Source organism: Erithacus rubecula (genome assembly GCF_903797595.1).
Source record: "Erithacus rubecula genome assembly, chromosome: Z".
NCBI lineage: Eukaryota > Metazoa > Chordata > Aves > Passeriformes > Muscicapidae > Erithacus > Erithacus rubecula.
The window spans coordinates 934,194-947,434 of NC_136661.1; the positions used below are offsets into that span (position 1 = coordinate 934,194).

A 13,241-nucleotide genomic window follows, 5' to 3' on the forward strand; every position below is an offset into this window, starting at 1 on the left:
GAGAAGGAATAAAGTAGTTCTAGAAAAGGCAATGCTGTGTTCATTTCTGTGCTCCCTGTTTCCACTAGTTCACTAGTTCTGGGCTTGCTGGTGTGAACTGTCCCCAGACTGGTGAGAGGGCTCATGGCACTGCCAAACACCATTACACAGGCTCAAGCACACTACTCTGCTGGGCAAGCAGGCCCCTGCTCATATTTGCTGTTTAAAAAAAAAAGGAAAAAAGTGCCTGTGAGATCCTCCCTGCACAGCTGGGTTTAATTTTCTGTTATTTGTATGCAGTGAGTTAACAGTAAGACTTTTCTTTTTTTGGTAATAAAATCACTAGGTTGTATGCTATTGCTTGAAAACTGACTCCATGAGTGTTTCAGAAGGTGAAGTGTTTTAACAAGCATCCACCAACATTATTGGCCATTTATTCAAACAAATAATTTATGCTTTAAAAAAATCCAAACCAACCAGCATGTTGAAAAGGGTAAGGGGAAGTCTGCACATAGCCCAAAATAAACTATTCCTCAGTGCAAACATTAAGCACTTCCTTAAGAGAAGAAATCCATCCTGGCTTCTGACTTGGAGAGCAAGCTGTTCATGGCCTGTCTGGTGTGATTCTTCTGGCTCATTATTGTGCTTTCCCACTCTCCCTAGGGAGTTTGTACACAAACCATGCAAGATCCTGTAGCAGAAGTCTATAGTACTAAAAAGTGTAGTAGTAGTAGTAGTAGTGAGTGGTGCCCCCATGCCTGTCATCCTAAGCATATGTGGATAACTACATGGTTACTGTGGAATTTTCACATCCTGCCATTGCTTTGAAAAAGAGAATATTTATATGTAATCAGAGTACATCTCTCTTGTATCTCTCTTTCTTTTAGCTGCATAAAACAGCATTCTTTTATTTATAGCTACACAAATATAAAGCCTTTCTTTGCAAAGGCATTAAAGGCTAGACAGAATTTCTGCTTTTCCCTTTTTTCCCTCTCCTGAGAGGCAAGCAGTGTGTTAGCAGGAAGGATAGAGAAGTGCAACCCAAACTTGCTCTGCTTCCAGAGAGGAGTCTCCTGCTCAGTCTCTGTTCAGCTGAGTCCTGCCTGCTGTGCTGCACCCCTCCTAAAATCTCATGGATTTAGCCAAAATTAGCCTGGTCTGTCAACTGATACCCTGGGTATTTGTGTTTCTGGGCAAATGTGGAGGTACCCTGTGAGACAAGAACAATGCCTCTGGTGAAGGAACAAGTATTCTACTTCAGTGAAAAAGCAGGCAAAAATATAAAAAAGTATTTCAAATGGAAAAGGAGGTGCCTATATGTGTATTTTCCACTTATAAATCAAGCTAACTTGGGTTGCAATTATTAAAATGACTTAGTGAAGAATTTATATTAAAGAATATCAAAATGACTATGTATATGACCAGATTTTGCATTTGAATCTGACTGACTGGAAAGGAGATGTTGGCTGGACATGATGAAGAGCAATGTAGGTAAAATAATGACTAACCCATATACTTTTGGTGTGAGAAATGTAAGATCAGTAGAAGGAGATCTGATTTTCCTCTGCTTCAATTTTGTGCTAACGCAAGTATTTGACAGGTTTTTTTGGTTTGCTTTCTGCAAACTGGACAGTTAATACATATATGTGCGCCTTTAAGAAATGGATGAATGGGATGGTTAAATCGATGATCCCCAAGCTGTGGTTTGCAATTAATATGTACAGGCATAATTAGCATCAGCAGTTCTGAACTTCCCACCTGCTTACACTGGGTCTGGGAGCAAACCTGACATTTAAAACACTTCGAAAGCATATCTTTTAAAAGTTAGGTAACTGAATGAATGAAGCTTATTTATTCAACTACTAGCTGAAACGATCAGAGGCTTGCAGAAAGCTGACATTAAAAATTTCTGACGAATTTTATGGTTCTGATAATCTAGAAAAGACTAAGCTTCTGGTTGACCTTGTATAAATAGAGGTGTCAGATAACGCTGATCTAGAATAATAGAATCTATTTATGAATCAATGTTGGAGCACCAAGCAAATGGTAAGGCCTTTTTGTTTGGTAAGGTAGTTCACTAGAAGAATCCTAACTTTAAAACTAAACAAGCTCCCACTGCAGTCCATATAACTGCATCTAGAGAGCAGGAAAAAGATTTTCCTGCTAGAGGTTATTTTGGAAAACTCTGGCTATGGCTTCTATTTTTTGAAATCATGCATGCGGACACAGATGCCTGGAATAGTTCAGTTGTGCTTACCTTGCCACATAAGAGGGGCTGGGAGTAGATCTTCTGTGGGGAATCTTTCAGCAGTGTATTTTTCTGTTTGGTGCAGAATCGTTTTTCTTTTGTGAGGAAAATTAGGCAGGAGAACAAAACTGGAAGCTTGCTTTTAAGGTTTTGAACGCTTTTTCACTTGACTAGTAACTAAAGCCATAAGCATAAGAGACAATAATTATTCATTTGAGAACATATATATTGCTCGTTTTACACACACAACAGCTTCTACACTTGTTTTACTGAAATGAATGATGAAATTCCCATTGCCTTCAGTACTCTTATTTGGAAGTCCTAGGTCTGGTCTTTGACTTGCTTGTCTGTATGAGCGTTATTTGCCTGCAGTTGATGCATCTAAAACACATCTGCAGGAACATCATACAAGGGAAGATGTCAATAAATCAGAGCAAAATTGCTGTTCCCTTTCAGCAGAGACATATCATTTGTTTGAAAAGGGTAACAACTTAGTTTTCAAAACTCTATTTTTTTATTTGTTAAGAAAAAATGCTTTTGGCTTCATTAATTGTTTTCCTCTTTCCCCTTGTAATTCAGACCATTACGATAATTCCTTTTGCACACACACCTGATGCTTCAGGTAGCTAGCAGCTCCATTACTAAAGGCAGCAGCAACCTTCAAGGAAAGACTGAATTAACAGGTGTTTCTTCAAGACATAGATTGCTGAGAAAAGTTATGTCTTGAAGCATTGCTACTTACAAAAAAAGGAGTATACTTTTTTTGATCTTTATGGTCCTTGGACCAGTTTTATATTTCTGGAAGAGCAACAGGGGCAAGCCATTAGCAAATAAGGATAAAGCAAGGCAAATGGAGAATTAAAACTTATCTCCAAGACAGGATGCAGAAGCTTAATGGCTGGAGACTTTTAAAAGGAGATTAAAACATTCTCTTTTCCCAAGGCAGATACATCCTGTGTACTTTGTGTAACAGGTGTGAGGTGCTATCATAATACAGAATAGAGACAGAGAACTCCAACAGCTTTTCTACTTTGGCTTTTGTTTTTAAGATTAAAAAACAACACATCAGACAGTTGTAGTTAAATAAGTAACCTGCATTATTTGTACAAAAATTATATAAATACATGTTTGCTGTTTTGTTTTCTCTTTAGAGAAGGAAAGCATCCTTTTTAAAAATAACCAGCAATCCTTATATTACTGAGATGCTGCCAAGTCACAATTCAGAAGACAGACATGTGAAATTAAAACCACACTGTGCAGAGGCAACACAGTGGCCTCTCCAGATCAAATCCTTTGTGTTTATCCTGTTCACAGTTACACAGATACTATGGAACATGTGATAGCTTGAACATATTTTGCTTTTACACAAAAGAAAATACTTCTCTATGCTGCATTTTGTTAACTAATGTATCAAAAATATCCATCACATCGTCATCATCATCATTGCTATTAATATGTTATTAAGGAATTGTCCTTCATTCCATGCACAATTATAATTTCACAAGTTAAAAATATTATCCCTCCCTCCTGTCATAATCTATAAAGCACTCTGTGCACAGTGAAGCAGATCCCCAATTAAATGCAAATGCTATTAAAATAAAGAGAAATACACTATTACTGTTGATTTTAGAGGAACAAAATTCTGGGGAGATTAAAAAAAAACAAAATAGTTTTATCAGGACAAAAAAATGTACAATTATTAATATTGCACTTTTTATACAAGAAATCCTAATAAATATACAGAAAAGATATACATTTACATACACAGAAAACCATTATCTTTTTTTAAATAAAAAGTTGCACTGCTGTTTGTTTTTTGAAGACCCATTTCTACCAAAAGCATTCCCTCCCAGATGTGTTTTGAAGTAAGCCAGTTTGAGACTCTTTAATGTCATGAACTTGGCACTGACCTCAATAATGGACCCCCAGTTTCACTGAAAAATCCACATGTGAAAGCTGTAGCATGGCAGAACCTGAACAGCATTTCATTAATATACCATAAGGCACTAGTCCCTACAGGAGCTACAGGAGAGGCACAACCAAGCCTTTCAATTTCGAGAAGGTCTTGTAGCAAAATCTGAAATCAGGCAGTTCTCCTTTAAACTTCCACAATTCTTGAACTCTCTTCTTTGTAGATTTCCTCTTTTTGGTTTTTTTTTTTTCCTGAGCATAACAGAGAATGCCCAGAAGCTATAATCTTGCATCACTTCACTGGCTGAATATCCACTGCAGCTGGCCAGGAGGAAAGAGTCACAGCCTCCATGCGAAATCATGCAGTGAGTGTGATGTTTGAGTCTTATTTTCTAGACTGTACCTTTGGGATATTCTGTATGGACTTACAGATCTGCTTTATAGCACTTGTTTTTTAGTGGGAGGCAGCTGGAGAGGAGCAAGTTGCTTACAAATTATTTGCATTAGTCCAATGGTGTTGGTGCTAAAGCCATTCTGTTTCAACTGAGTAGTAACCACCACAAAAAATCAGAATAAAGCTCTTTTCTACCAGTTAACTGAAAGGCTTGACTCCCAGGAAAGAGAAATTTCATGTTAACAGAATAGGAAAACCCACTTCCTCAAGTTCTTTTCCAAAATTTTAAGTCTGAAAGTATGAGAACTTTGGGAAGTAGTACCTCTTTTTTCTAAATAACTGTTAGTAGGATGCTGTATGCAAAGTGTCTCTTGTTTATCAAATACAATTTCTATCTTTCCTGCCTATGCTGTCTAAAGAACAGTGTTTTCAGGTTTGTAGCAAAGTCTGTGAAGCAGATCATACATGTTCTCCTTTTGCTAGCTGTTTATTAACATCACCACTGCACTTCTGTGCTGAGGGCAACCCTTCAATCCCCAACCCTTCCTCACAAACTCCAACTGGAAACATTTTCAGGTGTGTTTTAGGCCCACTTATGTTACAGATCATTGTTCAACTTCTCCAGACACCAGATTTTCAAAGGTCACAAGGATGTCCCTTTCCTGGTGTAGGAAGGAGAGGGGATTTAGAAATTAAAAAGGCTTCTAGTCTTGGATGTAACAAATAAAGCTTATAAAGCAAAATCACATGCTTGTGTTTTCAAGGTAGTCTAAGAGAGATATGAGAGGTGCTCAGCAGAAAGAGACTTGGGGGTGCTGGTCAACACCTAAATATAAGCCAGTGTGTGCCTGGGTGCCCGAGGTGGCCAATGGCATCCTGGCCTGTATCAGAAGTAGTGTGGACAGCAGGGCCAGGGCAGGGATTGTCCCTCTGTACTCGGCACTGATGAAACCACACCTCCAATCCCGTACTCAGTTCTGGGCCCCTTACTGCAGGAAAGACATTGAGGTGCTGGAGCATGTCCAGAGAAGAGCTATGGAATGGGTGAATGATCTAGAAGACATATCCTGTATGGAACAACTGGGGCAGCTGGGATTGTTTAGCTGGGAGGAAACTCAGGGGTGACCAAATTGCTCTCTACAACTGCCTGTAAGGAGGTTGTAGTGAGGTGGGGGTCAGTCTCTTCTGCCATGTTTCAAACAATAGGATGAGAAGAAATGGCCTCAAATCATGCTGGGGAGGCTCAGATAAGATATTAGGAAAAATTATTCATTGACAAAAGTGGTTAGGCATTGGACTAATTTGCCCAGGGAGGTGGTGGAGTCACCAACTCAGGCAGTGTCTAAGAAGTGTCTGGATATGGCACCCACAGATAGTTTAGGGGTGGATATGGTAGTGCTGTTAATGGTTGGCCTGGATAACACTGAAGATCTTCTTTGATCTTTATAATTCTTTGATTTGATAATATGATGCTAGGTTTTGACTCTGGTCCTCTTCCTCACCTGTCTCTTGAAATGTCACTCAGGCATATACACAGATTGAGGGGAAGCCTCACTCCTCTCATACCCATTTCTTGGTGTCATGGGTCTCTCTGACTCTTTGTGGTCTACCCTCATGATCATGTTTATCTGCATTCTGTCAGATTCACAGAAGGGAAAACTTGTCAAGTCCCTTTACAACAATGATTTGTTAAGGGGATTTTTTTTAAGGGAAATAAATAAATAAAATGAAAAAAATCATTCTATCCATATGTATTTTCTGAAAAAGCCTTTGCTCAGTGAAGAAAAGGCTCTGATCCCCTTGTTCCTCCATTTTCATTTCGTCTGTCTTCAAGATTTTCCACAAGTCCCACAGCAACGCGACTTAAATTGGAAGAGCTGGCAGAGTTTGAGCTGCTTCACTTTCTCACAGTACCTTGTGGTGTCTCTGCACTCCACTGCCAAAGGGGAAACAACAAGAAGAAATGGTGATGAATTTATGAACAAAGGATTTCTTACCTGAGAACATTCATCCTTGGGTGGCCAAGAGGACCTTTGTGTTGGGAGGTCTCACTTTGAGCATGAGTTTGACTTGCTCTAAAGACACAGGATCAGTGAAGAATTGGTGGGCAACATTTACCTTCGGAGCCTGGGGAAAGGGCTTCTGAGGCTGCTCCAACACTGACAGTTTGTCATCTACCAATATTTTAGAGAGGCTTTAGGAGTTTCCTAACAGTTAAACCAAAGATGAAGAACTAAATGAAACTGGATACTTGTTTTAACAGAGACACTTTAGCCAGCTTTCCACACTTGAAGAGCCAGTGTATGGGAATGTTACCCCAGCTGACTGGGAGTTTTCTTGTGTTTTTCATAGGTCAGAAACCACCCAGCATGAATATGTTAAGACATCTTTTGAACTCTTCTAGGTCTTAGGTTCTGATATCACTTGCACATTTTTTGATGCCCACAGCCTCCTGCATTTAGTTTGGAAAACTATCCAGTATCCCTGCAGGAGTCTGGTATTGGGACATTTCTGTATAGCAAAAAGAGGCTGGAGTGTCAGCAAAGGTCCTGCTTAATACCTGTAAACTCCCTTGTTGTTTCAGCTTCCATTAGGGCCCCCCAAACTCGTAAGTTTGGACCTATGTAGTCCACTTTGTCTCCACTGAGAGGGAGCATTAGAGGTGGTGTGAATCTAGGCAAGTGGGTTCTGCTACTGCATCTGCAATGCTTGCAAAGCAATTGGCTTGCAAGACAGAGGATGTGAGCATAATTTCCAAATAGGCACATAGTCTGTTCTCTTTTGTTCATTCAATTTTTTTAAATTAGTAACTTTTTTAGACCCCTGGCAGGCCAAATTCTGTTGCTTGTAAAAGGAAGTACTCTTGCCTACTGGATTTCCTGTCATCCACCTATCCACTGGATTTGGACTACTGCCGTAAGTCTATGGGCTATGATTCATGTTTTTCTTTCTGTCTGTACCATTAACTGAAAGTTAATTGTAGAATCATAGATTGGTCTGTGTTGTAAGAGGACTTTGAATCATTTAGTTCCAACCCTCCTGCTGTGGACTGGGATGCTTTTCACTGGCCCACATTGCTCAGAGTCCTATCCAACTTGTTCTAGAAAACCTTCAGGGATGGGGTATCTGTAGTGTCTCTGGAAAACCTGTGCCACTGTCTCATAACCCTCACAGTAAAGAATTTCTTCCTAATATCTAATCTAAAACTACTCTATTTCAATTTGGAGCGATTCCCCCATGTTCTGCCACTAAATGGCCTTGTAAATAGTCTTGCTCCATCTTTCTTCTAAGTTCCCATCAAGTACTGGAAAGCCACAAGTAGGTCACCTAAAAACAGGGCTGTACAATCTTATTTCCCTCAGCCTTTTTTCATACAACAGGTGGTCTATCCCTTTGATCAACCTGGTGGCCTACTATGGACTTGCTCCAGAAGACTGCATTAATTATTTCTCATGCTGTTAGAAAGGAGACACAATCCCAGCAAGAACACCATTGCCAAAAGCCTGCTCAATGGGCAGCATTCCTCTCTGGGATGCTGAGCTTTAGACACTGAATTTTGCACAGGTCTGGGCTAGAAGTTCCCCAGGATACCCAGCTGCAAGGTCCAGTGTTGTGTTTCTGTAAGACGACTCTCCCTTCTTTCCTACTCCTGCACTGCTCTGCCTCCCTCCCTCTCAGCAAAGTACCATGTTCACAGGGTGTGATGTTGCAGCGCTGCCAGTTTGCTGGTCTTGGCCTCCAGGAGCAGTGGTGCTCCATCACAGGCTTGTTGGTGCGGATGTGTACGCAGTCCACACGCCGTGACTGGAAGCCGTAGTTTCCGCACGTAGCCGTGCAGATGGTCCACAGGCTGACCCTCCAGTGCACACTACAGACGTCAGTCCAGCAGTTCTGGGTGCTCAGCGGCCTGTGGGCAGGAGAGACACAGCGAGGGAGGGACAGAAACATTACATATCCCAAAGGTAATTCACTCAGAGCACTGTACAGATCAGATCTTCAAAAGGTCCCAAGGCGGGGCCAGCAGTTTTGAACTGCTCTCAAGGACCCTCAGTGGGTGCTCACAGGTATACCACCACCAGTTCAATTGACCATTTGAACTGTTTGAGGATTTGGCTGAATGCCCTCTCCAAGGGCCAAACCAGAGATCTGCTGAAAGGTGAAATGAGTGGTAACCAATGTGGTCCAGCAGGACTTTGCAACTTTTTTGTGGCTTCACAGCCAGTAGAAACAGAACCAATTTTCTGAAACTCTTCTTTTTCTTTCAAGACAGTCTCACAGAAGATGTATAGGCACACTTGGTTCATATCTATTTGTCATACAGGTAGTGAAAAGGCAAGAGTGGGAGACAAAAAGCCAAATACATTAATATTTAGTCATGGTCAGTCATGATTTACATACCTGTCTCATGTAAAGTATATGTCTTTACAATGTTGATGGTGGAGTTTATTTGCAGGAAAACAATATCTGAAGAGACCTATTTTTTCTGTTAGAGTTTGTGTTTAAGTAAGTGAGAAGACTGGCTCCTTAAGAAGACACAGCACAGCCTTGCAGTCAGGATTTGGCATGCACAGATTTTTCCAGTTTTTGGCCAACTGGCCTGAAGCTCCTAGGAACAAATAGGGAAGTCTGGACTATAAGCCTGATAAGACTTGTTACACATAGCTGTACAGGTTGCAGCATGACCTCTTTGTTACATAGGGGAAACCCATAAGTTTTCAAGTAAGTCACAGTCTACCAAATATCTCTGAAAAGGTTTGTAGGTTCAGACATAAGACATTTCTATCCTACCTTGGTAAAGAACTGCATTGATCAGATGACACAGAAGTCCCATCTTTGGTCTGGCAAAATACCTGTCGGTGCTGTACAGCCAGTCGTGGTCCAATGCAAGGCCCATTACACTGGGAAAACAGAAGGTCCACTCAAGGGAGGCAAAAGACAGGGCAAGTTCCATTTTTATACAACTGCTAGTGAAATAAAGTGTATACTGCCATCCTGAGACTGTTGAGATTTCAACTGCTTTCTTCACCTCTGCGCCTTTGAAGGCTGACTGTGCAGTCATTTTCTGCTCTACCTCACTCTCCTCCATCAGCATTTAAACTACATTTCTGTATCTACTCTGTAGAATCATTACCTCTTCTCTTCAATAACTTAATCTTAAATACATCTGTTAGGGGAAATTAAATGCTCTCATACCATTAGCCTAGAGCCTATGATCCTTACAGGAAATCTCAATACATTACTTTTACTGTGCATTTTGCATCATGTGAATTGGCCAAATAACTAAGAATGCATTGAACCAAGGACATATTACACTCTATTTAAGAATTTAAAAGCATTGAAGGACAATGAAAAAAAGCAGGAAGCATGAGAAGCATAAAAGATATGCAAGCTCGCTCCAAAATTGAGGCTATCCTAACATATTGAAGCTTAACAATTGCATTTCAGCTTAACTCTCCTAATCCTAACCTTAGATTCAAATATAACTTGGTTTAGGTATGAAGCATGTATTTGTGCTATTTTAAAATTACATCAACTATTAGGAAACTGTTTTTCAAAGTATCTGGAAATTATATCCAAGAAAACTGAGGGCTGAATTAGAGGTCATCAGTGTGAAGCAGGAATTTCTGCTGGTGGATGGCTGCTGACCAATCCCTTTGCCACCTCCTCTCCCTCTTCAGTAGGAGCCCTGTTCCACACTACTATGCACTCCTCAAATAATACGGCCTTCCACCTGCTATTTCTTCCGTCTCTGACAACTGGAGAGAGAAGCAGTGACTGCTAGGCTTCCAGCTGCTTTCAGCCAAATGTCTTGCTGGAAATGTCATTTATTGGAGTGTGTGGAGCATTTCTGTGGTATCTGCAGGGGCTAGCAATCCTCATCACCGGCAAGCCTGAGTCACTAGCTTAAAAACACACAGCGAAGAAAAAAAAAGGCCAGGAACATTAAATTAAGGAAAGAAACTAATTTTAGAGATAGGAGTAGAGCAGGTAGGCTGTTTATTTTCTTTGTGAACTGGGGAAGTGGATTGCTACACCTGCACAATGGGTGACCTGCTACCCCACAATACTGCCAAGCAGGTCACCGACTCACTGAGCCAGTGGTACATTCCTAACTAAGTGTAACAGTCTTCTGCTTGGAGACTGGGCAGAATGCAATCATGTGCAACTTGACCTTTTTTTTGTAAGCTAAGTAGAAGAAATATTGTATGATAATGCACAGAGATTAGGTCTAAAATTCAGAAATTAATTGAACTATATGATTGCCTCAGCTGAGTATGATGTCATGGGGAACAATTTAGCCCACGGCTTCTGCAAAGAAGATCCAGTTCTTTCCTGAATTTCCATAGGGAGTGAAAATTTTCTTCTTTGATATAAAGTGACAATTCCAAGTTTAACTTGTAATACAATAACTCAGTCACCTTTCAACATTTAAATGAATATGCCTTCAAGCAGTGAACAATAACACATTCGAGGAGCTGAAGGGACTTTTTACTACCAGTACTACTACTTTTTATAAAAAAAGTTGTCTTGGCTTGCAAAGCAGGATGTAACCAAAAGTATGTATTCTATCACCATCTGTTGAAGCTGGGTGGGGCTGTGATCCTTATCTCTGTGGGAGATATCCTCTGCTAATGGGCCATCTGTTAAAACCAGGTGGAGCAATCATCTTTATCTTTTCCACAACTCATCCTCCCTCTGGGAAGACATCTTCTGCTGCTGGGCCATTCAGTCCCACTGTATGACTGATAAAATTACATCATCCCACTGGGAAATGCTCCAGCCAGAGGGAGGAGCCAAGCATTTCCTACCTAGATAAAAACTGAGATTTGGAGCACCAAGGCAGCCTTTTCCCACTGGATTCCAGAGGAAAACCGGACCTTTCCACATCATCACTGGAGGAAAACTGCACCCTTCTCCAGGACCACTTCTTCAGCTGAACCACATCTGTCAATCCAGGAAGACTTCAGCCACCACTTAATTGGACTGCTACAAGCACCCTGACTGACAGGGCAGTCAGATTGTATTCTGACTCTGTTAGTGTTTTGTTGTTTCGTAATACTGTATTTCTATTTTAATTTTTCCCAGTAAAGAACTGTTATTCCTAATTCCCACATCTTTGCCTGAGAGCCCCTTAATTTTACAACTATAATAATTTGGAGGGAGGGGTTCTACACTGTCCATTTCAACAAAGACCCCTGCCCTTCTTAGCAAACACCTGCCTTTCAAACCAAGACAAATGTGATGCAATGTAATCTGCTAAGAGAAAATCTGAAGGCCTGCAAAGTAGCAGGAAGTAGTTAGAAAATGCTTTTAGCCCTCCATTCTGTCTTTCCTCAGAAAGTAAATCAAGAAAGCTCTCACTTTTTGGTATTCTCAGGCAACATCAACAACTTTGTAAAACTGAATTATTGTACACTCCTCCTGCCTTGAATCTTATTGCAATCATCAATCCTAACTCCAGCCAGCCAAGACTGAAGCACTCTCACTTGTAAGGGGGATTAAGACTTGAAGAAGGCTATTTCCCACATGAGTCAGTAACCACTGTAACAAGGAACTGCAGACCTTCCTGCTGGGGTACACAGGGTCTGCAGTAAAAACCCTGTTTACGAGCGGCATTTCTAGTCATTGTGAGAAGCTACAGAAATCCAAGCAGGCAGTGTATCATATACAGAAAGAAAATGCTGAACATATTAGCAGCTGCCTCAAATGTCAGCACAGTAAAGGTACTAGTTTGAAAAGTCATTACCTTCATTTTCTGTCTCTTTTTCTGTAACCCCCCAGTATGGGACTGTGTCACAGTACAAGCTGACTTGTTACTGGGCAACTGTTTAGACCATATAAGAGAAAAGCAGCCTGGCTTGGTAGACAGGCTTCCAGGGAACAGTGATAGGACAAGATTTGGAACCAGACAGGAATTTGACCCAATGGGTTCCTGCCTAGGCTGTACAAGCTATTGGATAGAGAGCTGAGCAGCCTGAACTTTGACCCAAACACAAGTGCTTGCCAAGGAACATTAAGAAAGGTACTTAAGGTGAAGTTGAGAACAATAAAGTGCTTTTTGTCACATGGATTGCAGAGTGCAGCTGTCTCTGTTTTGGACCTGGAACCGTCCATTTTACAGGACTGTCCTTGGAATGCTACTTTGGTTCTTACCTGGCCCCAGGAGGAGGCTGCCCACTCAACACAGGGCTGCATGTTGCAGTTCTGTGTGTCCACAGGGCGCTTGGACACCAGGGCACAAGCCTCGTTGGACACTGGGACAGAGCTGCCTTTTGCTGTCAGGCGCTGGCACATCACTCGCCGTGTCTGTATGCCTCCACCACAACTCCATGTGCAGGGAGACCAGGATGTTACCATCCACCTGAGAGAAAGAGAGGAGGTCAGGGAGCAGGCACGTTCCACTGTCTGCAGGATCCTTGGCATCAAATGGTCTTCCATCAATTGGAAGAAAGACAGGCAACAGTGAGTTGGCTCATTTTCGGGTGTGATCTTGGAATGTTTGAGTGTCTCAGCCTTCCATAGTCTTCACTAAAAACTGTTCAGAGGATGAAAGCTGAGAAAACTGCAAATTTTTCATTGATTTGTCCTTCTTGAGGCTCTCTGGGCCCAGGAATTCAATTTTCTAGCCGTTAAAAGCATTTTTAGAGGCTTAGCAAATACTTGTAGCCCTAGCACAGGAGTTGCTGAGCAAGTCTGCTCTTAGACCAT

The 13,241-nt window shown here is 41.2% G+C and overlaps 1 protein-coding gene across 4 annotated transcripts in view; it reads right to left on the reverse strand.

The window, feature by feature from the left end:
- Positions 1-6,268: 6,268 nt before the first annotated feature.
- Positions 6,269-13,241, reverse strand: part of ADAMTSL1 (ADAMTS like 1) — a 394,686-nt gene continuing 387,713 nt past the window's right edge. For all 4 annotated transcript variants that reach the window (XM_079330161.1, XM_079330160.1, XM_079330159.1 and 1 more), the window contains 4 exons: positions 12,687-12,894; positions 9,321-9,430; positions 8,219-8,439; positions 6,269-6,468 (listed from right to left, as the gene is read on the reverse strand). In XM_079330161.1, coding sequence (XP_079186287.1) covers positions 6,362-6,468; positions 8,219-8,439; positions 9,321-9,430; positions 12,687-12,894 — 646 coding nt within the window. In that variant the 3' untranslated portion in view covers positions 6,269-6,361. The remainder of the gene's footprint in view (positions 6,469-8,218; positions 8,440-9,320; positions 9,431-12,686; positions 12,895-13,241) is intronic.